Genomic DNA, 24,574 nt, shown 5'->3' with positions numbered 1-24,574 from the left:
TGCTATAAATGGTTATTAAGTTTCTTCAGACTACAAAGGGTTTAACAGTTTTTTTGTCCACAAGGGAGAAAGTATGCAACTGTAAGTGATGGTAAACAATTACCTATCAAATAAAGCAACCCAAAAGACCGTCTAAATGACTGTTTGAATTCAGAACCTAATTCTGAAGTATTGAAGATTAAATATATAATCAGTGAGATTGCATGTATATGAAGTCATGCTAATATTGCTATATGACTGACAAACCTTTTCCACATTATCAGTAAGGCTTTCCTCCACTCTCTCCATCTATGAAATTATACAGCAAGTTCAAAAGGGGATATTTCAAGGTGACTCTCCGTCACCGCTGTTTTCTGTCTTGCCCTTAACCCATTAAGTTGTCTACTTAACAGCTTAGGCCATGGCTATAATTTGGCTCTTAGAAAACAACAAAGTCTAAAGACTTCTCAGCTTCTTTTTGTCGATGATTTAAAACTGTATAGCTCATCAGATGAGGAGCTGAAAGCGCAGCTGCAGGCTGTCAAAACTTTTTCAAATGACATTAGAATGTCATTTGGTCTTGATAAATGTGCAAAAGCAACTTTTAAAGCTAGAAAACTGCAGCACCAAGAAAACATCAGTTTGGGACAAGAATGTGATATAAAAAAACTTGAGCTATACCTCTCAACTGTGCTGAATTTCTTGGTATTTACAGGCTTTGGGGGCAAAATAATGGGGTGCCACAAATTCCCAAGTGACTCCTTTAATTCCTAATTTTTTTTAAATATAAATATACAGCTTTAAATTTGTGGCTGAAGTCACCACGCATCATCAACCTACAGGGGCGTGCATGATGACATCAGTTTTGTGTGACAGACTATCTGTTGGACTCCGTCTCAGTCAGATATTTGAACTGTTTTGGAGGGAAATATAGGGAATACAGCAGCATGGCACTGGCATCACATGGACCAGAGTTTCAGTGTGCACAATTTAAGTTCTGCTTCTGCAGAGTTTGCCCAGCTGCCACGATGAGAAAAGCCTCCAGGTAAGAAAAAAGAAAAATGCAAACTGCAATTTGTTTAGCTAGGTGGGGGAGTGGGGGTGTGTGCAACTCTCAAACTCTCATCCTGTTCTGTCCATCTGCACAATTGTGTTGCTGTATTCATTTCTAACTAAGTCTGGATTGCTGCTACATTCGTAAGGGTTGCAAATTTTAAACAGACCATTTTTTTGCTGTATTCAATTCTAAGTAAGTGTGGAATCCGGACTTACTTAGAAGTGAATACCGAATACAGCAAAAAACTGTCAGTTTAAGAACACACACACACACACACACACACACACACACACACACACACACACACAGCAGCAGCAATCCGGAGTCTGGATTGCTGCAACTAACCATTTTTTTTTTTTTTGCTGAGTAAGTCTGGACAGATTGCTAACATTTGCAACTGTTGCTGCTCTGTTCAAGCTGTTTGCTCAATTCTAAGTAAGTCTGGATTGCTGCTCTATTCAATTCTACGTCTGGGTTGCTGAATGGTGGTTTTGTAAAGGTATCTTAAGTCATGCGCATGTGTGTGCTGGTTTTGTAAGGTTGCTGTATTCAAGCTGATAAGTCCGGATTGCTGCTCGGTTCAAGCTGTTTGCAAGTTCAGAGTGTGTGTGTGTGTGTGTGTGTGTGTGTGTGTGTGTGTGTGTGTGTGTGTGTGTGTGTGTGTGTGTGTGTGTGTGTAAAATGCCCCATTTAAGTATAATTGGTGGTTAGTGTTACTCAGACTCAAACCCTATAACCTTAGGTACAAGGAGCAAGAGCCCGAATTCTCTACCTCTTAAAATTTGTGTTTTTCTGGCAAATCAGTGAGAAATGAATCAACTAATGATAGGTACAAGGAGCAAGAGCCCGAATTCTCTACCTCTTAAAATTTGTGTTTTTCTGGCAAATCAGTGAGAAATGAATCAACTAATGATAGCCGTTTTAAGTTTGTCATCCTATCTTTCATGAAACGCATAGTCACACAAAACATTTTATTCAAGCAACTTTCCAAGATTATATAAGTAATGTTTAAAATGTGTCCCTGGTTTTGGGCTTTTGCCCTCAGACAATAAATTTTGGCTTTTTCCAGATTTATTGTGCTGCAAAGCTGAGCTATAGTTCAGTGGATTTTACAAGGAGCTGTGAGCTTCAGGGGAAGAGAAGTTTAGTGCTGCTTATGCAAATTCTGTTTCATTGTTATTAGCTCAAAAGGTAGTATATACTTGCTTTTGATGCAGAAGGCTGTGGGTTCTACTCCCACGGTATGTAGATGGATTGCTGATACTGTAACTGAGTTTACTTTTAAAGGGGGTGGATGCTGCAGAATGTCCTCTCCTTTGGAGGAGATACCTAGTAACTATGAACCTGTAGCTAACTAGTGCAATGCAAGCTTGACTGGAATTAAATCAACAACTCCCCCTTTTTTTCTGATTTTCTACATGGGGTGTGCTGTTGCTTGTCAGCTGTCAAATTTTTTCTTGATTCAATGCAGTTAATTTTATTTTTATAAAAGAAAATTGTATTTTAGTTTTATACGAGTTCAAAGTTTGATACACGTTCAAATGTTTATATAAATAAAACACCATTTCTCTGATTATATTTTGTATTTAATATTTTGCCTGATCTTCAATTTGCATTTGAATGCTGGTATCCCACAATCCCAGTGGAGTGGGTGGGATTACGCAGTTATATATGCAAATGTTATGTTAATCACTGTACAGATTTCTACCTATTTTTCATGGGCCTTTATCCATATTTCTGATGTTTCCAGGTTGAAAGGTATGACTTGAGCAAGAGGGACTATATAAATATTTGAGAATTGATGAAGGATCAACAATAAAACATGAACAAATGCAAATAAAACTTAGTAAGGAATATTTTAGAAGACTGTTAATCCTGAAAACAGTGTTGACATCTAGGAACAAAATTCAAGCTATAAACCAGTTTGTTCTTCCTGTCCTAACTTACAGTTTTGGAGTGATTGACTGACCCCAAAATGTGTTGGGTAGATTAGACAGGAAAACAAGAAGGATGCTTCATGCCCACCAAATGATTTATAAAAATTAGTGCATACCAAGATAATGTATACCCCATTCCAAAGGAGGAATGGGACTCCTTAAAATTGATTACATGTATAGATGTGCAATCATGGGACTGCACACATCTGCTGACCTCACAAGATCCAAACGTAGTAAAAGTTTTGAAACATGAGAATAAATGAGTCATGAGTCTAGAAGAAAAAAGTGCTTAGCATTTGGAGCAATGTCACAAGTGTAAAAAATTGAATCATTTTCAAAAGTTTTACAAATTAAGCAAGCCTCATTTTGTTATAAAGGTCACTCAAAAAAGCAAGTTGATTATATAGAGTTGTGACCCCACTTTCTATGTAGATGGTGTATCAATGGTTGGTGAAAAGGTTAATGCAGTAGATTTGTTGGCAAAAAAATGAAGTGTTCTGTACTGTTTTCATTCATGGTAAACCCACAGAGCTCAAAGTAGACACTGGTTCAAAGTGTAATGTTATGTCAGTGGAAACATTTCTAAGGTGAGAGCTGGTGAGCAACATAACCTAACCAATAGTGCAAAACATGTTGCTTATGGAGGTGAAAAGATTCAAAATCGAAGGTTCAATGCCACTTTCATGCTTTACAGGTGGGAACAAGTGCCACTTGCAATTCTACATAGTTCGAAGATCTGAGCAGTCATTATTAGGTCTTCGAGACAGTTTGAGAATAAAACTGCTTTCTTTTACCAAGGAAGTCCATCATGTAAGCACATGTCCTAGTTCCAATTTCACCAATACCATTTCCTCAAAGTATGCTGATGTTTTTGATAACATGTTGGGCAAACTTCCAGTTGTGTACTCCATGATAATAGACCCAGAAGTCAGTCCTGTGGTCAGACCAGCAACGAGGATTCCAATAACTATGCAGAATAAAGTCAAGGTCCAACTAGATAAAATGGTGTAGCAAGGTATGATTGTCCGGTCACAGGACCAACCGAGTGGATGTTTTCCATGGCAGCTGCTCATAAAAAGAGTTTGGATGAAATCTGAACATGCATTGATCTGAGAGACTTGAATAGAGCATTAAAGAGACCCCATCATCCTATGTGTACAGTAGAAGAGGTTACTACCCTGATGTCAAATGCCACTGTTTTTTTTTTCTGTTTTGGATGCAGAAAGTTCATTTTGGCAAGTGATGCTTGATCACAAATCTTCACTACTGATCACATTCAGTACTCCATTTGGCTGATACAGATTTCTTAGGATGCCTTTTGGTATAAATTCTGCAAGTGAAGTCTTTCAGCATGCAATAGAGCAAATGTTTTGCAGGTTAACCCTGTGCCATAATTGTTGATGATTTATTGCTCGGAGGCAATGGTGAAGCAGAGCATGATCAAAACCTCAGAAAAGTTCTGGACAGAGCACATGAAATGAACCTGAAGCTTATCCTCTGGAGTGTAAATTCAACCTTCCAGAAGTCACAAATGTTGGTCATTTATTTACAAATACTGGCTTATGACCTGATCCATCCAAACAAGCAGCCATTCTAGAGATGCAGGCTCCAGATATCGTCCAAGCTCTATAGGGTTTTCTTGGTATGGTTAAATACTTGGGCAAGTTTATTCCTGATTTTAGTGAGATTTCAGTGCCTTTAAAAGAGCTAACACACAAAAATGTTGCCTGGTCATGGCTGGAACAGAACCAGAGCATTTGACAACCTTCAGTAGAGAGTTTCCAGTCCATCTACATTATGATACTATGATGTCAACAAACCAGTTCTTTCCTGTGATGCTTCAAAGTTTGGTTAAGGTACAGTTATTCTCCATGAAGACAGACCTGTTCCCCGTGTGTCTCGGACTTTTACCCAAACTGAAATGCAGTATGCTCAGATTGAGAAGGAACGTTTGGCAATTGTCTTCTGTTGTTCTAAGTTCCATGACTATACTTGTAGTCGAGCTATCCCAACTGAAACAGACCATCAGCCTCTATTTACTATTCTAAAGAAACTTATGCATATAGCTCCATCTACACTGCAAAGAATGATGCTCAAATTACAAAAGTTCAACTTCAAAATGGTCTACACCAAAGGCTAACTTCTTTATCTGGCCAATACCTTGTTCAGAACACCCAGAAATAATACGGAACAGCATGATGCAGAGACTTTTGACTTTGATGTCATGGGAGATGCGTAATTTTTCTTCTATGAGATTAGATGAGCTGAGAGATCATACAAAGACTGATCCAGTTTTGCAAAAGCTCAGCCACTTCATTGATGTCCGATGGCCGTCAAAGCAATCTTGTGTACTGCCTGAAGTACAACCTTACTTTCCTTACCGAGATAAGATGTTAATGGAAGAGGATATAATTTTCAAAGGTCCTAAAATAGTTGTTTCTACTTCCTTACAACACGAGTATATCCAGATTCTACATCGTGGCCACCCAGGTTCCGATTCTACCAAAAAAAGGGTGAGAGGTCTTGTATTTTGGCCTTCTCTATCAAAAGATATTGATAAAGTCATTTTCTCTTGCTCGGTGTGTAATAATACCAAACAGCATTTACAAAGAGAGCCATTTCAGCTAAGCCAAAATCCTTAATAGCCGCAGTGAAATGGTCTAGCTGAACATGCAGTACAGAGTGCAAGCAAATAATTGAGAGGTCAAAATGTGACAATACTGATATCTTTTTGAATCTACTCAATCTCAGAAACATACCCCGGAGAGCCTACTTGGCTCACCTGCTCAGAGAATTCTATCTAGGCAGACTAGAACTACCCTATCAGTTCGTTTACTAGTGCCTAATGTTAAGAACAATAGAGCAGTTAAAGCCCAGTTGTTTAAAAAGAGATCTTTGCAGAAGTCCAGTTAGGACAAGAGCAGATTTCTTCATCCACTGGAGAAAAGAGAAACTGTGAGGATGCAAACAGTGAAAGGCTTCGACCAGATTGGTCAAGTAACAGGTGTTTGTACTGAGCCGAGATCCTACCTGGTAGAGGTAGGTGTGGAATACAGGAAAAACAACAGACATCTTCCTGTATCAGAACAGATATTGTAAAACGCCAAAAAATAGACAAACTAGGTTCAAAAAACGAAAAGACCTACGGAAACCTTGCTCCAGCAAACAAAAAGGCAGTAATAAAGCTGCTACAAAAACCAAGAAGTAAATGTTCTTAACGCAAGTTTATTAATTAACGTTTTCGCCTTGCTTACAAGCTTGGCTTCTTCAGAGAACCTTCTCTGAAGAAGCCAAGCTTGTAAGCAAGGCTAACTTGCGTTAAGAACATTTACTTCTTGGTTTTTGCAGCAGCTTTATTACTGCCTTTTTGTTTGCTGGAGCAAGGTTTCCGTAGGTCTTTTCGTTTTTTGAACTCAGAACAGATATTGCAACATCATACCCATGATACAGACTTTAGATCTCAGAGCAATCCAAAGTTCCAATGGCAGAACGTGTCTCGACAATAACTCACGTTCCAAATAATGTCCAAGATGTCTCCAAAGATGAACATTCTGTAGACAGTCACTGTTCCTAAACCTACTTCGTTTTCATATCACATGATTTGATCATATCTCTAAACCCAGTGTGACATACGCAGCAACCTGGACATGATTGTTTTAGGTCTATCTAGTTTTGGATAAGTGCATGACAAAAGATTAATTTGTACAGCTGCATGTCATTCATGGTCATTGTTGTATGAACAATTTCTCAAAGAGGGAGGATGTAGAACAGTGTGTGTTGTAACTTTAAGCATTTTCAAGTGATGCACGTGCAGTATAAATACCAAGCACATGAGGAAACAGTGCCATTTTGAGAGAACAGCCAGAATGCGAGCATGTATGAATGTGGCAGTCAGTCTGTTTATAAGTTTATTTAAGTTTAAGTTACAAAGCCTCAATCTTGATGTGTTTGTGTACAATAAAGCTGCTTGAACAGAACCCATGACTGTTCATCTTTTTAATCCTGACCAGATAAGTGACACCCTACAACCACCTTGGTGAAGACAGGAAGGACTGAAGCAGTTAAATAGTGAGTAAGAAGATGTAGACAGGCCAAAGCACTGTTTACACACACGTGGAAACACATCCTCAGAGATACTAGTGTGTGTCTGGTTCTGAGTGAGGGTGAAAAACACAAATGGCATAAGCAGAAAAGTCCTGTGCCACAGTGTGTCAGCCTCAGAGGGTCAAAAATCAGCAGGTACTCCTGGGAAAGCTCAAAAAAGTATTCATTCCTATAAAAAGAATTGCAGTAAAGGAATAAACTATGGATTGTTAAGTAAAACTGCACTGGAATAAATTGGGGATTATTTAGTAAAATTATATAGTAGGCAGGCAGGAATATTCGTTAAACAAAATCTGCTAAATAAAGCACCCACTCTGCCTATTTTTATCCACCTGAGTCTATCAAGATACAGCCAAACACCATGATTTTGGGTGACTATTCATCCAATAACTGAGTAAATTACTCGTGCTCAAACTCACTTGCCCAAGGGTTCCTTGACTTTGTTAACTCCAATGCCCTGGACCAGCTGGTTGACACCCCCAGAAGGGGTGCCAATATCCTGGATAGTGCTTACCAATATGGGGGACCACTGTAGCACCCCCACTGTGAGGTCTTCCCTGGTGAGATCTGACCACAAATCAGTCTCATTTGAAGTAACTACCACACCTGACCCTCCCCCCAGCAGCACTACCTCTTACGGGATGGTATAAATAGCTTCACTGCACCTCTTCCCTCAGATGGAACTGAGTTCTACACCAATGCGTTCTACAAACACCTGTATAACTGCATTGACTCAGCCGTACTTGATAAGACCAAAACAAGCTCCTCAAGGAAGACCAAACCTGCCTGGTGGCCAACTGCCATTAACAGGCTTTATAATAATAAGAAGAAATTGCTGTCTAAGAATAAGACGGAGCAAGCCCTAAACTGGAAGCACTCACTCCTCAGCTTAAACAAGTGAATAAGACTTCTTGGGAAGTCCTCCAAAGCAAACTATGAATCCAAATTAGCTTCCTCAATTAAGACAGCCATTAGGCATTCTTTAGTTACATCCATAATCTAAAAGGAAAGGCCCAGATTTGTGCCAAACTGGTAGCTAATGATACCACATATATTGGGCCTGTGGACATAGCTAACCTGTTGGCCAGCACGTTCTGTGAAAACTTCACTCCCTTGTCTCTGCCATACATACCCATGGCATCCCTATTACCTGCCCCTACCTTGAACCTCTAAAAAGCAGGTCATAAACACCCTAAGGCCAAAAATACAGCGTCTATGGGACCTGATAACATCCCAGGCTGCATCCTACATGGGCTCCAACAAGAATTATTAACACCATTGGGTACTCTTTTCAATCATAGTCTAAAGTACTGGTTTCATCCCAGCTAAATGGAAAACCGTCACCATTATTCCCTTGCACAAAGCTGGTGCTTCCACTGACCCTGAGAACTATAGCCCTATTAGCCTGACTAGCCTTATCTGTAAGACCATGGAGCGAATCATCATGGAACTTATCAAAAAAGATATAGGAAATCTCCAAACACTTGACCCTTCTCAACTTAGATGTGTCAAAGGGGCATCATGCCTGCTAAACCTGGTGGACTTCTTTGAGACAGTCACCAAGGCTCTGGACGAGGGAAAATTTGTGCATTCAGCCTACCTAGACTTAGCCAAGGTATTTGACACTATTCCCCACAGAGGCATCATTAACAAACTCACCCAGCTAGGTATAAACACTTGTATAGTTAGATGGGTCACTAACTGGTTCGCTGATAGAACCCATATAGTCAAAATAGGGGAATACACCTCTGACAGCAGACCTGTAACCAGTTGTGTTCCACAGGGTTCAGTCCTGGGACCTCTACAGCCTGGAATCTATTTCTCCGAAGTAAAAGCAAAAACTAAAGGTCGGTGGCTGACAAAGTTTGCTGATGACTGCAAACTGGGAGCGGTCATAGAATCTCCAAATGATGACAACATCCTACAAGCAGGTCTTACACAGACAAATGATTGGTGCCAAAGTCATGGCCTTAAACTAGATGAAAAAAATGTATTACCATCCCTTTTGGTAAGGGCAATGTTCCTACTAATGACCACATCAACAGCAACACCTTAAGTATGCAATCAGTGGTCAGAGACCTGGGCACATAGGTTGACAGCAACCTTACCTTTAACAACCATGTCTCCACAGTGGTAAGAAGGGTATTCTATATGGATCATCTCATAAGTAAAGGCATTGCCTCCAGAAAAAAAGTTATAGCCTCCCTGTACTCTCTTCCCTCATCGGGCCAATAATTGAGCACAACCCCACTTTTGGTATGTACCTTTCCCAAGCACCTACAGCAAGTGGAGGGACCACAAAGGTTCCTCACATGGAAAATTCAAGGTCTTTCAGCATCTGTCCTATGTAGATCATCTGAAATCACTGCTATTTTATTCTCTTTCATACAGACTGCTCCGAAGTATTCTCTGCCTTGCATACAAGGTAATCTCTGACCCTGCTTTAATGGAAATGCTGCATCTACAAAAGTCAAATGGTATACGGGTTACTTGCTCTAAGGACCTTAACCTGGTATGTGACATTAACAGAGCCTGCTGGAGGGACAGATTTGTCTCCCAGAGGTTACCATTGCAATAGGTTCCCACTTCATGTCAAACAGAGCACCTCATTGGCCCTCTTCAAGCAAAATCTGGACAACTAGATGGGTAACCATAAGTTTGCCCTGGGGGTTTCACCTGTATCCCTCTTGGACAGGGGTAATAGGTGTTGATCGTGGAAATAAAGGTAGACCTTGGTTAGGCTTGTAAGAGCCCTAGGGCCATTAGCCTAGTAATATCCTATGATCCTATGTATTCAGAAAATGCTTACCTAGGTAGTTTATAGATGTAATAACACTAATTTTGAAAAATTATGACATTTTGCAGAAGTTGTATTTAAAGGTCAAATATAGTTCAACAAAACTCAGTATATGACAGAAGAGATGCACCAAGCTTGGTATCAGACCAGTTGTTGTTCTTCAAAAACAAGCAGCTTGCACAGATTTTTTAAGCTGGATTCAAAACACTGGTCACCATATTTCTCACAGTTTCCTTGTCCTTTTATTTCTGCTCTCCAAGCCTTCTGCCTGTAGCAAGGCATGATTAGTAATAACTCACACTATTAAAGAGTTGAAATGAAAACCTTACCTGGCAAGAGAAATAAATGTTGTATACCTTATTTCATATACCTTGCTTAGATGCAGACTGCAACCCTTTTTGAAGATTACATAGGAAAATAGAAAAAAATAACATTAGCAAATGTGGCTTCATTAAACCTGAGCAGCTGAAGCCAAAATCATTCTACATATGACAAAATGAAAATGAAAGACTGCTTTCATCAAAACCTAAAATCGATTGTTTTGGGTAGGAAAGGTTCCCCATATCATACACAGGGCCACACTCCAGCTCTCCCCCTCATTAAAACAATAAACACTGTGGTCGCTATACATCAGGGAAAAGGAAAATAGCCATGTCAGAGAGACCTCAGCTCAATACATAGCCAAGCTTCATGGCTATACAGATGTGAATACATACTTTATTTTAAAATGAAGATCTTCATGGTATTTTTGGCAAAATTGTGTAGTCCGCACTCCAATAGCATTCAGCAACATTTAAGACACAGATCCTTTGGAAAAACCGAGTAGATGAACAGAGCAACAGTGAGTCCCCCTTTAGTAATATATGCTGTGCCTAAAAAACACATGAAACTACACCACAGACTCAAACAATAAGCCATGAATCCTAATCTAAGATACAAAAGTGAAAATCCAATCCTTTGTTAAACAGGTTGAAACTTGTGGGCAGGGTTCATTTTTGAGTGCATTACATTGGGTCTCAAAAGGTGACATTAAAGTGACAGCAGAAACAAAGATATTGCATCCATGCAGTACACAGGGGGGTACTTAAAATAGGAAATCTTTAAAACATAATAAAAGCAGCATATATTGAAGCAAGCTATGTGCTTATTGCACCTGCTGACAGCAGATAAATCGTCCACAATTTTTTACAATACTATTTTGGGGACTATAATGTAGACAAAAGTAATCTGGGTGATTGACCCAAGGGTTCAGGCTTCCGTTTCTCAAAAACAGTGACAGTGTCTATTTGGGAAAAACTGGTTATTTACAGTAATAATAAACTGAATAGCAACATTTTCTTTCAAGTTTTCACCTACTTCTTTGAGAAACCGTAGTAGTTTCTTCTTTTTCTTTTTTTAATTAAGAGATAGTGCTCTCTCAGACAGCTTCTTTCATTAATCTGCAATATTCATCTAATTCGAACTCCTTCATTGTCAACAACTCTTTTACGAAACACTGTCATTTTATAGTCTAAAGCTTTTGTTTTTGTATTTCATTGCTGTTAAAAATGAAGTGGATTACAAACTGCTACAGTCTTATAATAAATGCAGATAAACATGCAATTACCTTATAGGTATAATACTTCTAGAATCCAGTCAACCTCACTTGAGCAATCTTTGTGTTTGCTGTTGTAGAAATATAAAAAAGGAGGACTGGTTGACAAGCTAAGTCTGCTAAATATTATGTATTTATGGTACTTACTGCGCTGGGGTAGTGGAGGAGGCTTTTGTGCCTCATTTGCTGGAGGCTGGACCACACACCCTGGGAAGTCAGTAGGTAAGTCAGGAACAATGTCCACATAGCTTGGATTTCGTTGGGTTCTTGGAGGTACAGGTGGAGGGGTGCCTGAAATTTAAGTACAGAGCAAGACAAACTCAGTTAAGTAAAAGGACAAGTTACTTGCACATACAATTTATGAAGCATTACTATGCGTTTTCAAATAAGTCCCTAAAGTACCTGTACAACAGGATATACTCTTCCAGAAGTAGATGCAACATATATCCGATTTTCAGCCATTGGACTACTAAATGTATTTATCTTGAATCCAGAGTTATGTTCTCATCCAGCTGGAGGACATTTTACAGAAGGAAATAAATGTCAGGTGTCTTATGCCTCTAGAAACAAACATGACACTTAGATGCAGCACTCCTTATGTTTCACCCCACCATGCTGCTTTTAAATTTCCTGCAAGCACCACAGCTATATGTTTTTCCTTAAATTGCATGAGACACAAACCGTGTAAGATAAAATTCAAGTTTGAATTCTCACTGCACTTGTTTACAAAATACATTTTGTGGTAAAAAATGAGATGGGTAAAGTATACTGGCAGAACAGTTTGAAATCTCAGTATGTTGCTAGAACTGAGAAACCATTCTGTCACAAAGACTCTCTCTCTCTGTGTGATGTTTAGAGAAATACTGAGACATCATAAAAGAACAACACTGCAACAAAGTGATTAATTTACTGACATGCATTTGTTATTGATAATGCATTTCGGTGGATTTTCTAAATGATTTTTAAACTCACTGACTGCAAAACAGAAACATTATTTCACAATGTCTCTCCTATGTCTGCCTTTTCATATCAAATGAGTGCCTGGATTTTCACATCAGCTGTAATAAGAGTACCTGCCTTTCTCTTCTTTAGTTCCACCCCTCAGAACTGATACAAGTGCCATCTCCTCTAACCTGCTTGCTAATGTAGCCCATCACAAGTATGAACAACAGTGGGCTTAAAGCTGATCCCTGATGAACACCTACACCCACGTTTAACTACAGTCTGTGTTTTGCATCACCCCTATGGTTTTCATTAACTTGCGTTCCCATTTTGTTTTGTTTTTTTTTGCCCCCCACCAACTTTCAGATTTAATCTTTAAAAGTTTCTGCACATAAGAGCAAAACTCACAGCCAGTATGCCATGTCCAAGTTAAAGTATATTTACACTCTAAACTATAAAAAAGTTATTTCAGGGACCTGAGTAAGAAGAGGTAACTTACTGCATTACTTGTCTAGCTGTATCTAGCTGTGCATATGCACATATTAGCATATGCATGTACACACACACCCACAGGTACATATGCAATAGTGGCAAGTAGTGCCAGTTATCATCTATGCATTAGTACATGTGAAGCCACCTAACATAGTTCTGATAGCCAAAATAAATCTGATTACACATTGAATGGTACTAGCCACCTCCTTAAAAAAAACTGGGTTGTAATTTTATCCCCTGAGAAATGAAATAGTTTTTGTGGTCCATTTCTTCACCCTGGCCTTTTCAAGTCTCCGAGTGCTGAGGACAGGAGTACACCTTTTTCCACCTTGGAAAGCAGAGCTTACAGATCTGGTAATGTAGAAAATGCCCATCACAGCAATCAGAGCTTAAATGCAAGCCAAGGGGTGTCTTTACAGGCACCTATCTGGAGGGTCAGCATGCTGAAGTTATGTTGGGTAGATGGGCTACAGCTCCTTGTTTTGGTTTTAAAGGAAATCAAGATACTAAGGATTTGTACACAGTTATTTGGCATGGTACCTCAATTGGGGAACTCATCTTTTTGCTAGCTCATTTTTGCTCTTGTCTTGGTTTAATTTTTCTGCACAAGGATGCCTTAGCTTTTTGTCCTGATGTAATCGTGATAGATAGTCTTTAATTAACTAAAGACTATCTCTGTAGAATAATGAGAGTGAAGTTTTCCATTAGATGCTAGAGGCAACTTTATATGCTGTGGGATTCTCTTGCCGATGCAACAGGAGTCAAGTAGTGTCTGTCACCTATTTTCACTTCTGGAGGAAAGATGGTGAATGACAGAGAGGAGTTATGGCATGGATAACACTTGAGTGGCTGGGTTTAAGCCAAGGAACTGAAGCTCTTTCTTTTTTTCTGTGAACTCCTTATGAAAGAAGCAAGCAAAATAAAGAACCCCATAACCTACTTAACATTTATTAGAAAAGAGCCCCCCCCCCCCCAGCATGGTATGCCTTCAAAACACCCATCGTACTCCCCAAAGAATGCAAGACTGGAACGGACTGACTTTTCAGAGAAGATGTCTTCCTTCTCTGGGAAACGGAGATTGACAGCAATTTTGCCAAGGAGAAACTTTTCTTTTGTGCTTTTAGGTCAGGGGTCTCAAAATTCAAAATGACTAAAGGGCCACTTGAGGTTGATTATACTGACAACCCCCCAAAAAACTACAACCCCAAACAACAATTAAAAATAAACTGAACATCTAAAAAAATATTAACTACATCCCACTTTATAAATCGCACTAAGCATATGTGGAGTATTAATAACGCATACTCAGTAACTGCAAGTGTGTGGTTCTAGTTATTTTTTTTTTTTTCATTGTCCTGGTTGAATTCACTTTGAGCTAACTGTAGTGAGGTTTTACATCAAGAAGGTCTAGGATTATTTTTTCTAGTGGCAGAAGAAGATGGCTTGGTCTGTCTGAGTTGGGAATCACTAAACATATCCGAAGTATTAATAATACATACTCAATAATTGTAAATGTGTGGTTTTGGTTAATTTATTTCACTGTCCTGGTTGAATTCACTTTGGGCCAGCAGGAGTGTGGGTTTATTTATTTTTATTTATTTTACATTTGTTGACCGGGCTGTTCCAGCTGGATATATATCCATTTTCAGTAGAGGCCCGGAGAGAAAAGCTCCACAGATGAACAACAAAACGTTTTACAATGTACAAGAAAAAGTATTACAATTTGAATAATGGGTAAAAGTATGAAACGAACAACATTAAAACATAGTACACCTACAAATAATTTTTACAATATGAATATCTAAGGCAATTACCCATACATTGTTAAGATACATTCATATCATCGGTTATTCTAGTTTACTCCAGTCAGTTACTACTTCCAAGGGGGTAAGCAGTAGTAGTAGAAAGAGGAGGAAGTATAAAGATAGGCAAGAATACTACTTTCAAGGATACATACATAACCTAAGTAGTTCAGATTGCATATAGGTGCTACAACTTCAGAGGGGAAGACAACAAAGAGTAGAAGAAAGTGGGAAGTCTAGAGAGAGCAGCAGAAAAATCCAGATTATTAGTTTGGGTAACAGCAAGGGCATAGCCAGCGAGTTTTTAAGGTGTTTCTTGAGACTTTGTTTAAAGAGTGGCAGGGAGGGTAGTGAGGTTAGGTCAGATTGCAAGAGGTTCCATTGTTTTCCAGTGGTATTGGAGAACAAGGAGTCCCCAGCCAAGTTATTAGACTTGGTGGTGCTAGCTAAAAGTTTGCTGGAACAGCGTAAGGAATTAGGATTTCTATAGGGTGCTATAAGGTTGTTCAGCATTGGTGTGTTACTGGGTTGGTAGAAAATCCTATGAACAATGGTAAATTGGGAAAGTATCAGAATGTTTTTTAGTTCGAGCCATTCTAGCTGATGAAGGTTAAGACAGTGGTGAGTTCTATATGGGTTTCCAGTGGCAAATCTAACAATACTATTGTGGGAGTTAGCTAGTTTAGTAAGATTATTTTTTTTTTAGATTTGTGTAAATGGGTGCAGCATAAACAATAGTTGAAATTAGATGGGAGTGGGCAATAGTAGTTCTGGCTGTTGGAGTTAAGAAGGGTTTTATCCTATACAGGGAGCCCAGTTTTTTATTTACATATTTAATGGTGTTATTAATGTGATTATCAAAGGTGAGGTTATTATCAATTGTGATTCCTAATAGTTTGCTGGTAGAGTTGGGAGATAGAAGGGTGCCGTTATTGGATTGGATGGAGAAATCTATGGGGAAGGACTCACTGTTTGGTGTAAACAGTAGTAGCTTGGTCTTTTTGGCGTTCAAAAGAAGGCACCGTTTCAAGAACCATGATCCTACTATGTTGAAAGCTGTCTGGGTTAAAGATTGAAGTTCAGATACAGAGTTGGCAGAGCATATGATTGTAGAATCATCAGCATATTGTATACAGGTGGCTTGAGGGATAGCTACCTGAAGGTCATTGATGAATAGAGAGAAAAGAAGAGGACCCAGAATAGAGCCCTGAGGGACTCCAAGGGAGACTGGCAGGTGGGATAATACTGGATTCTACCAAAGAACTGCCTGTTGTTTGTTACTAAGGTAGGACTTGAACCAGAGAATTGCTTTGGCATCTAGAGAGAGGAATGACAGAATATTTATGAGTAGGGTGTGGTTAACCATGTCAAAGGCTTTTGGCAGGTCAATAAAGAGTGCTGATGAGAGGGTGCTGTTATTACGGTTGTTGTTAATGGAGTTGGTGAAGGATAGGAGAGCTGAGGTGGTACTATGAAAAGGCCTGAAACCATGCTGGCAGTTTGCTAGAATGCTATGTTGAGTTAAGTAGTCCATTAGCTGATGGTGGATGCATTTTTCCATAATCTTTGCTAATGGTGAAAAGAGAGCTATAGAGGCCTGTAGTTAGAATAGTCATTAGAGTTACCTCCTTTATGTAAGGGGATAATGTGGAAGATTTTCCAGAGATCTGGAATGGTTCCTTCAATTATGGTATGGTTTTTCAGTATGGATATAGGAAAGGCAACTACTTTAGCTGCTTGCTGAAGGTATTTAGATGGTAACTCGTCGGTAGGGGGGTACAAGGCTTGAGTCTGTGGATAGGTTTTTGGATGTAAGAGGTACAGATGGGTTGTGGTTGGAAAGTTGGCAGAGTATCAGGTGGGGCATTAGGTAGATCCAAGTCGTCTGAGGCTAGTTGACTGGCTAGAGATTGTATGGTGTCTGTGAAAAAGGTATTAAAGGCATTGGCAGTTTGATGGGAGGTATTTTCTGACCCTAGAGGGGAAGGAGTGCTAGAGTGGCCAGGACGAAGGAGGTTACTTAAGCTTGACCAGAATTTTTGTGGATTATTGTGGTGAATTTGCTGCTATTTACAATAGTAGATTTTTTTGTCAGAGTATTGTTTTTTTTGTAGCATTTCTCAACTGTCTAACGGTTTGTTGTTCAGAGGTATTTCTGGTTGCTCTCCACTTAGCCCAGGATTTATTTCTAACTAATATCTTTTGTCTAGTATCTTTTGAGAGCCAGGGGGCAGGTTTGGACTTTATTCTAATAGATCGTTTGGGTGCATGCCTGTCGAGGATTGTTAAGAATTTGTTACTGAAATATATAACAGCCTCTTCAAAAGGGAGAGTTTTTAGAGGGTTCCAGTCACAGGCACTAAGTTCTGTTAGAAATAATACAGGGTTAAAGTGCTTGTTGGTTTGGAAAATCCTATAATTGGGGGGGTTGGTAATGTCATTCTTTTGTCTAATGATGTAAGTAAGCATTGATCACTTACATCATCAGGCAAGGTTCCTACTTTATAAGTATGTTCTTGTTTATTGATTAGAATCCAGTCTAAGATGGTTTCTTTTTTGTTTGGTTTGTTAATTCTAGTAGTGGTGGTGATTGTTTGGTTAAAGCCATGCAAATTAATATGAGAAGGATTATATGTATTGATACCATTCCAGTCAGTATTGAAATAATAGTTTACATTAAAGATCTCTAGAACAATTTTTATAGTGGCAATAGGTGGTGTCCTGGTCTGTCTGAGCTGGGAATCACACAGGAAGGCTTTACATGAGACTGCTTGATTGGTCAGAGGGCTATTTGCTTTTAGTCAGTTTTCTCTGCCCCAATAAATTTGGGGCATTTCTGTGATGCTGCTCATCACACAGCAGCAGTTAGAAGTGATGTGTATATATGCAGGCACACAGAATGGAAAACTCCATATAAAACTTACCCCTGAAATTTCCACAGTACACACTTGCACAAAGATGAACTACTCTGAGCGCTGAGGAGCACCCCCAATGAGCTTGTTCTTAGATGGTGCTGATTGTAGTATATACTTTTACAGCAACCAAGCTAGCAAGCTGTAAACCCCCCTTGTACCATCTTCTTATAGAAGATGAAACAAGGATCCTTATGCACTTCCCTGCTTTCTCTGCAGCCAGCCTGGTGAATAGGGGCATCCTGAGACAATGTAGCAACTACCTCATGTATACTGACAACCACTTAATTCTTAAACAAACTGATATGGTGTCTGAAACATGTAGTACAGTGTCACTGGTGGGATGGCTCTCACATACAAGCACTTATAATAACAAATAGGTGGTCAGTAACACACACACACACACACACACACACACACACACACACACACACACACACACACACACACACACACAAAACACCAAAACCACACAGTATGTACCAGACACAGACTCACATATGCTGAGGCTCTTAAATTTAATCTCCATAAACCACCCAATATAATACTAGAGAAAACCAATATGACGGATCTTGCCTAAACTAGAGGTCTTAGTTAGCAACACCTGCCCATATCTAAAATGGTCATAGGTGAAATCCCCGGCAAGAATTTACAGTTTCCCATTCAGTCATCCAAGCTACACTTAAACAGAGCCATAGAGGGCTCTGTTTGATGTGAACTGGTAGCCTATTCCAGAGGAATGGCAACCTCTGAGAGACTCATCTGTCTCTCCAGCAGGTCCTATTTATGCCACAGGCCACGTTAAGGTCCCTGGAGCAGGTGACCCTTGTCCCATTTGACTTGCAAATGTGTAGCACTTCCATTCGGTTTGGATCCAAGATTGCTCTGTAGGCCAGGCAAAAAAGTCTCCTCTAAGTATTCTATATGCAACTGAATACAGTGACAGTGACTTCAGTCTGCCAATGTATTATGTGCTAAAGACACTGAATTTTCTTGGTTAGAAATCTCTGAAGTTTCTCAAGTTGTTGCAGGTGTCTGGTAAGGTACATACCAAAGGGAACACTGTATTCAATTAATTAGTGGTCTGATGAGGGTCAAGTACAGGGGAGTTACGAGTTCTTTCACTCAAGGCAATGCCATTGCTAATGAGGTGTGCAGTGCGATGTAGAATACCATACTACAGTAGACACATGGTCATCAAAGTTTAGGCTACAGTCAACTTGTGTTCCCAAGTCTCTCACCACTGAGTTGTTATCATTCATATGGCATTCTGTAGGGATATCGTTTTTACCGAAGGGGATGATAATGCATTTTTTTGCACTGAGTTTGAGTCCATAGCTTTGGTACCAAATCACTGGTATGTGTATGTCCCAGTTGAAGTACATTGACATTGTTTGGGGATTCAATGATTGCACCTAATTTGCAGTCATCAGCAAACTTCGTCAGCCACAACCTCCCTGTTTTGGCCTGAACTTCTGAGAAATATATTCCAAACAGGGGGCCCAGCACTGAGCCCTGTGGAAACCCACTGGTGACAGGTCTGCTGGTTGAGGTAAAGTCCCCAACTTTGACTGTGTGAGCCAGTTAGCAGCCCACCTGATGACATAAGGGTTGATATTGAACTGGGAGAGTTTATCAATGATGCCTGAATGTGGAATTGTGTTGAAGGCCTTGGCTAAGTCAAGGTAGGCTGTATGCAGAGATCTGCCTTAGTATATTGTTCTGGTGACATGTTTGAAAAAGTCCACCAGGTTTAACAGGCATGACCTACCTTTAACAAAGCCAAACTGTCATCTCAATGATTTGGAGATCACCTATATCCTTATTTACAAGGTCCATGATGATTAGTTTCATGGCCTTACACATAAGGCTGGTTAAGCTTATGGGTCTGTAGTTGCCAGGGTCTGTTGCTGTACCCCCTTTATGAAGGGAAATGACAGTTGCTGTTTTCCACTCAACAGGGACAAAACCAGTGCTCAGGCTGTGGTTGAAGAGAGTACCTAATGGAGTTCCTAGCTCATGTTTTAGACCATTTAAATGCAACCTGGGATGCGATCTGGTCCCATAGAGGCTGTGTTTTTGGCCTTGGAGAAAGCATTAATGACTTGCTCTTTGGAGAAGCAAGGTGGGGGAGATATAGAGGGAATGCTTTGTATAATTGTTAGAGGGGATGGGGGGGGGTGAAATTTTTGCCAAATCTGTCAGCTAATAGGTTAGGTATTTTTGCAGGATCAATGTGTGTGATGCCATTCACAACTAGTTCAACACATGTCTGGGTTCTACCTTTTAGGTTATAGATGTAGCTAAAGAATACCTTATGTTATCCTTAGCTATGATTGCTAAATTGTTTTAGAAATTGCCCTTAGAGGATTTTACAAATTGTCATAGTAGTTTGTTCAAGCAGAGGATCGTGTTCTTCCAGTGCTGGAACCTCTCTTTTTTATTCTTAGACAGCAACTTCTTCCTCTTGTATCACTTATTAATGCTAGATGTCTACCAGGGAAGCTTGTTTTTTTCGTAAGGATCTTGTTTTGATATTTTGAATGCACCATTTTCAGATTTTTCTAAATATCAAGTAATGCACACATAGCCCCATATGAATGCACACAGATGGACGAACAAAATACTGATGACAGTGTGTATGCAGCTTGGGTGCTTACTGAGAAATTATAAGTGGTTTACAAAATCTACTGTGTTTATTATGACTTACAAAATCCACTTTAAGACCTAGAATCTAACAAACACTACCTCTGTAAAGATTTGGTTGTGCTGAACATTTTACAATTTACATTTCTTTAGTACACATTATGGCTCTAAAGATATGAGCATTTGTTTCAAATGTGAGGCCATAACATGATTTTGTCAAAAACAAAAAAAACACAGGATACAATCACTGGGGGTTAATAGTACAAACTTCCAGAGTTCCAATGGAGCGAATGAGTTAGAAAAGATCTTAGTAGGTGTAGAGTGTATTTAGATCCATGCTGCCTTGGTAATCCACTGTTACAAGTTGTTCATGGCCATCTTAGCCAAGAGTTGTTTTATGTTTTTTTTTTTTTTTATCTGAACTAGGTTGTGTTGCTCAATGTAGATTAATTTCTGGAAGGAAAGCAACGGATTTGAGCTAGGTAGCAGGCAAAAGCTTTCCACCTTGTATTTATATCTGGATACAGAGAAAAATGGAATATCATCTTGTGCTTCAGGAAAGCAACATTATACATATTTATATTTATATATATGAGTCCACTTCTGAATCTTGAAATACTGAAATGCTGAATTTCAGTATTTCAAGACCAGAATGTCGAAAGTCCACATAAACAAAAACCCACAATACCAAAACATCCAAACACTGAAAATACGGAATATAAGTAACAATCCAACCCCTCCCAAACGTAAATAAAAATGCACTAAGAAACACAACACAGATAACACAACCATTTCTTTTTGCAGGGGACACAAGCCCCCCATATCCCCACTACTTATATATACCAACTCTGAGGTCGCACTAACATGAAAAAAAAAAAAACAGAAACCAATTTCTACATTCACTACACTCCCATTGCACACTGTCATACTTACACTAAATAATAACACACATGCACACACACTACATATGTATAAAAATCACCACTTTCAACATTAACACATACACTCTGATTTACCTACCATAACCTACTCCTAAAACTCCCCCCAAAAAATAAAAATGAACAAATCCTACCCAAAACCCTGAAAAAGTAAATACCTACCTTAATCTCTGGAAATAGGTACACATTGGCTGCCATGTACAAATAAAAGACCAAACTACACCTTAGAGAGACAGTAAACCATAAAGCACGCACCACAACTAACGTGTATTTGGTAAACTTAGATTTGTTAAATTGCAGTTTTGAATAACTGCACTTTTGACATTCTGGTCTCAAAATACTGAAATTCGACATTTCAGTATTTCAAGAGTCAGAAGTGGACCCATATATTCTACACGTGTATGTATACACATATGTACACACACACACACACACACACACACACACTATTATTATTATTATTATAGCTATATATAATTTTAAATTAGCACAACCTTGGGCCTTTGTGAAGGGGGAAAAGCTTGGTGGAAAATACACATCTTCTTAAAGAGGTTCTTGGTTAGTCTGTAGGAGCATGAGGGAGACATGCCTGCTAGCTCCAGTCTATGTTATGTTATTTATAGAAATACTAGTGCAAGTTATTAGGCTTAAGGATAAAATTTGCAGAGTTGAGGCTCTGGGGTGCTCTTTATTCAATGATGGATGAACTTCACCCCCAAAAGGGCCCATGTCCATCCCAGAAGAATGCAGAGCCCCAGACATCACGGACATGCAAGTAAAAACAGCACTCTCCAAATCTAAGAACACAGCATCAATGGGACAGGATGGTGTCCCAGGCTGAGTCTTACATGAGCTCCAAAAGGAACTAAACCCTCACCTAAATTCACTATTCGGTCTCAGCCTTACCACAGGCTATGCACTCAAAGAATGGCGTACAGCAACAGTCATCCCGCTCCACAAAGGTAGTGCCACAACAGAACCTGGGAACTATCACCCTATAAGCCTGACTAGCCTGGTCTGCAAAGCTGTGGAGCGAATCATCATGGAACTCAAACAGAGACCTTGGGAACCTCCAAAAACTGGACCCTACCCAATTCAGCTTTGTTAAAGGCAGATCCTGCCTCCTAAACCTAGTTGACTTCTTTGAAACCATTACCAAGGCCATAGATGAAGGGAAGTTAGTCCACACAGCCTACCTGGAACTCGCCAAGGCCTTTGACACCATTCCCCACTCTGGCATCTTAGGCAGGCTCACCAGCTTGATCATTAACCCCTACGTCATGAAATGGGTGGCGAACTGGCTCACAGATAGAACACACATGGTCAGAGTCGCGGGTGCCATGTCCAACTCTAAATCAGTTACAAGTGGCATCCCACAGGGCTCAGTCCTGGGACCCCCCTGTTCGTTATATACTTCTCTGAGGTACAGGCAAGCATGGGAGGACTATGGCTGACCAAGTTTGCAGATGACTGCAAACTGGGGGCCATAATCAACTCTCCAGCTGACACAGACATCCTTCAGAAGGGTCTTACAGAGACAAATACCTGGTGTCAGAGCCATGGCCTCAAGTTGAATGCCAAAAAATGCATAGTCATCTCCTTTGGAAAAAACGAAGTGCCCACGAATTACCACATAGGTGGTAATCCACTAGGTATGGAAAATGTAATTAGGGACCTGGGTACCCAGGTAGATAGCAACCTCTCCTTTGATAATCACATTGCCAAAGTGGTTAAAAATTCTTTTTATGTAGCCCACCTAATCACGAAGGGGTTCACTTCATGATCAAGAGATGTCATTGTGCCCCTCTACTCATCACTCATTAGGCCCATAATAGAGTACAATGCTCCATTTGGTATGTACCTTACTCGACACCTGCAACAGCTGGAAAGACCACAGAAGTACCTCACCAAGAGGATCATGGGCCTCAAAGAGATGCCCTATGCAGCTCGACTAAAGAAACTCCAGCTATACTCGGTTGCTTACCGCCTGCTCAGAGGTGATCTCTGCCTGACTTATAAGGCCATGCCCAACCCAGAATTAATGGGCATGCTCCACCTCAAGAAAACCAAATCTCTTAGAGCCACATGCTCTAGTGAATTAAACCTCAGCATAACAATAAACAGGACATGCTGGAGGGATAGATTCCTGTCCCAGAGACTTCCCCTCGCTCTGGAATAAAATCCCAGTCTATATTAGGCAGAGCCCCTTGCTGACTCTCTTCAAGAGGAATCTTGACGAGTGGATGGGAAATTGTAAATTTACCCCTGGGATCACTTCAGTGGCCCTGCTAGAAAGAGGCCCAGGAAATTAATTTAAAAGGGAGGCGAAAGCCAACACATTCTGGCTAGGCTTATAAATGCCCTTGGGCAGATAGCCTAGTACCTACCTATGAACCTTTATGTACATTATTGAACACATATCTGCTTAAACCCTTAAACAGACTCTCGTTTCCTCTGGAAAGGGGACTTTATTTGTTTCTGCTAAGTTTCATCAACTTAGCAGCTCCCAAGATCCGGCACTCAAAGTTTTCCTTATACGTAATCTTCTAAACACATTCACACGCATGCTCTCACACACACACACACACACATTTATACTGCAAATGTTTGTGGACTGATATAGTTGAAATGAAAGACCTGCCATTCAGTGCAATTGTTCACAGGTACAGCCAGAAAGAGGAGGAAGACTTGTCATGTAATAAGATAGCCTACAAGTAGAGCCAAAGTAAACATAGGAAGAGAATAGTTCTCTTTCAAAGAGAGAATGTAAGTTAAAAAAAAAAAAAGAGAGAGATAGATGTTAGCATGTCACTGAGGAGGAATGACAGTGGGATGCAGGTGAGGGCCTGGAGTATAAGAGCTACACAGCGGCCTGATACCCAGGTAAGGGCCTGTCCAAGTGAAAGCCTAATAGCAAGGTACGTGCCTGTTCAAGAGTAGAATTGCACAGTCATAAAAGTACAGAACAGACAGGTCAAGGTTGAGATAAAGCATCAGAGAGGCTGGGGGCCCTTAAGGAAGACAAAATGAAATAAGGTCATAGACACAGACAATGAAAGCCTGTACAGTTTGTAAAAAAAAGGAGGCTGAAGTGAAATAAAAGTTATGTACTCACCATAACTATGCATCCATACTGTCCATTTTCATTCTTCCTCAATGTATGGGACTCAGATCCGACCTTGAATCTAGCTTGGCTGCAATAACTTAGACTTTTGGACCTGACTCTAGTGCTCTTCCTTTTACCCACAATGCCTCAAAACCATGTAATACCACAGATGAAGTTTGCTGCCCCAAATGCTGACAAACTAACCATAACCAATACAGAAGGAAAGTCAATAGGAAAGATAGGGGCTCAAACATGGGACGGTGGCTTT

At 39.9% G+C, this 24,574-nt stretch overlaps 1 protein-coding gene across 7 annotated transcripts in view; it reads right to left on the bottom strand.

Moving 5' to 3' along the window:
- Positions 1-24,574, bottom strand: part of LOC122811493 (circularly permutated Ras protein 1-like) — a 1,239,209-nt gene that overhangs the window by 759,918 nt on the left and 454,717 nt on the right. For all 7 annotated transcript variants that reach the window (XM_044083365.1, XM_044083368.1, XM_044083363.1 and 4 more), the window contains one exon: positions 11,616-11,759. In XM_044083365.1, coding sequence (XP_043939300.1) covers positions 11,616-11,759 — 144 coding nt within the window. The remainder of the gene's footprint in view (positions 1-11,615; positions 11,760-24,574) is intronic.

The sequence above is a fragment of the Protopterus annectens genome, chromosome 9.part0 (genome assembly GCF_019279795.1).
Source record: "Protopterus annectens isolate FY-2018-M chromosome 9.part0, PAN1.0, whole genome shotgun sequence".
In the NCBI taxonomy this organism is placed as follows: Eukaryota; Metazoa; Chordata; order Ceratodontiformes; family Protopteridae; genus Protopterus; species Protopterus annectens.
This window is presented reverse-complemented; position numbering and strand designations above follow the sequence as displayed.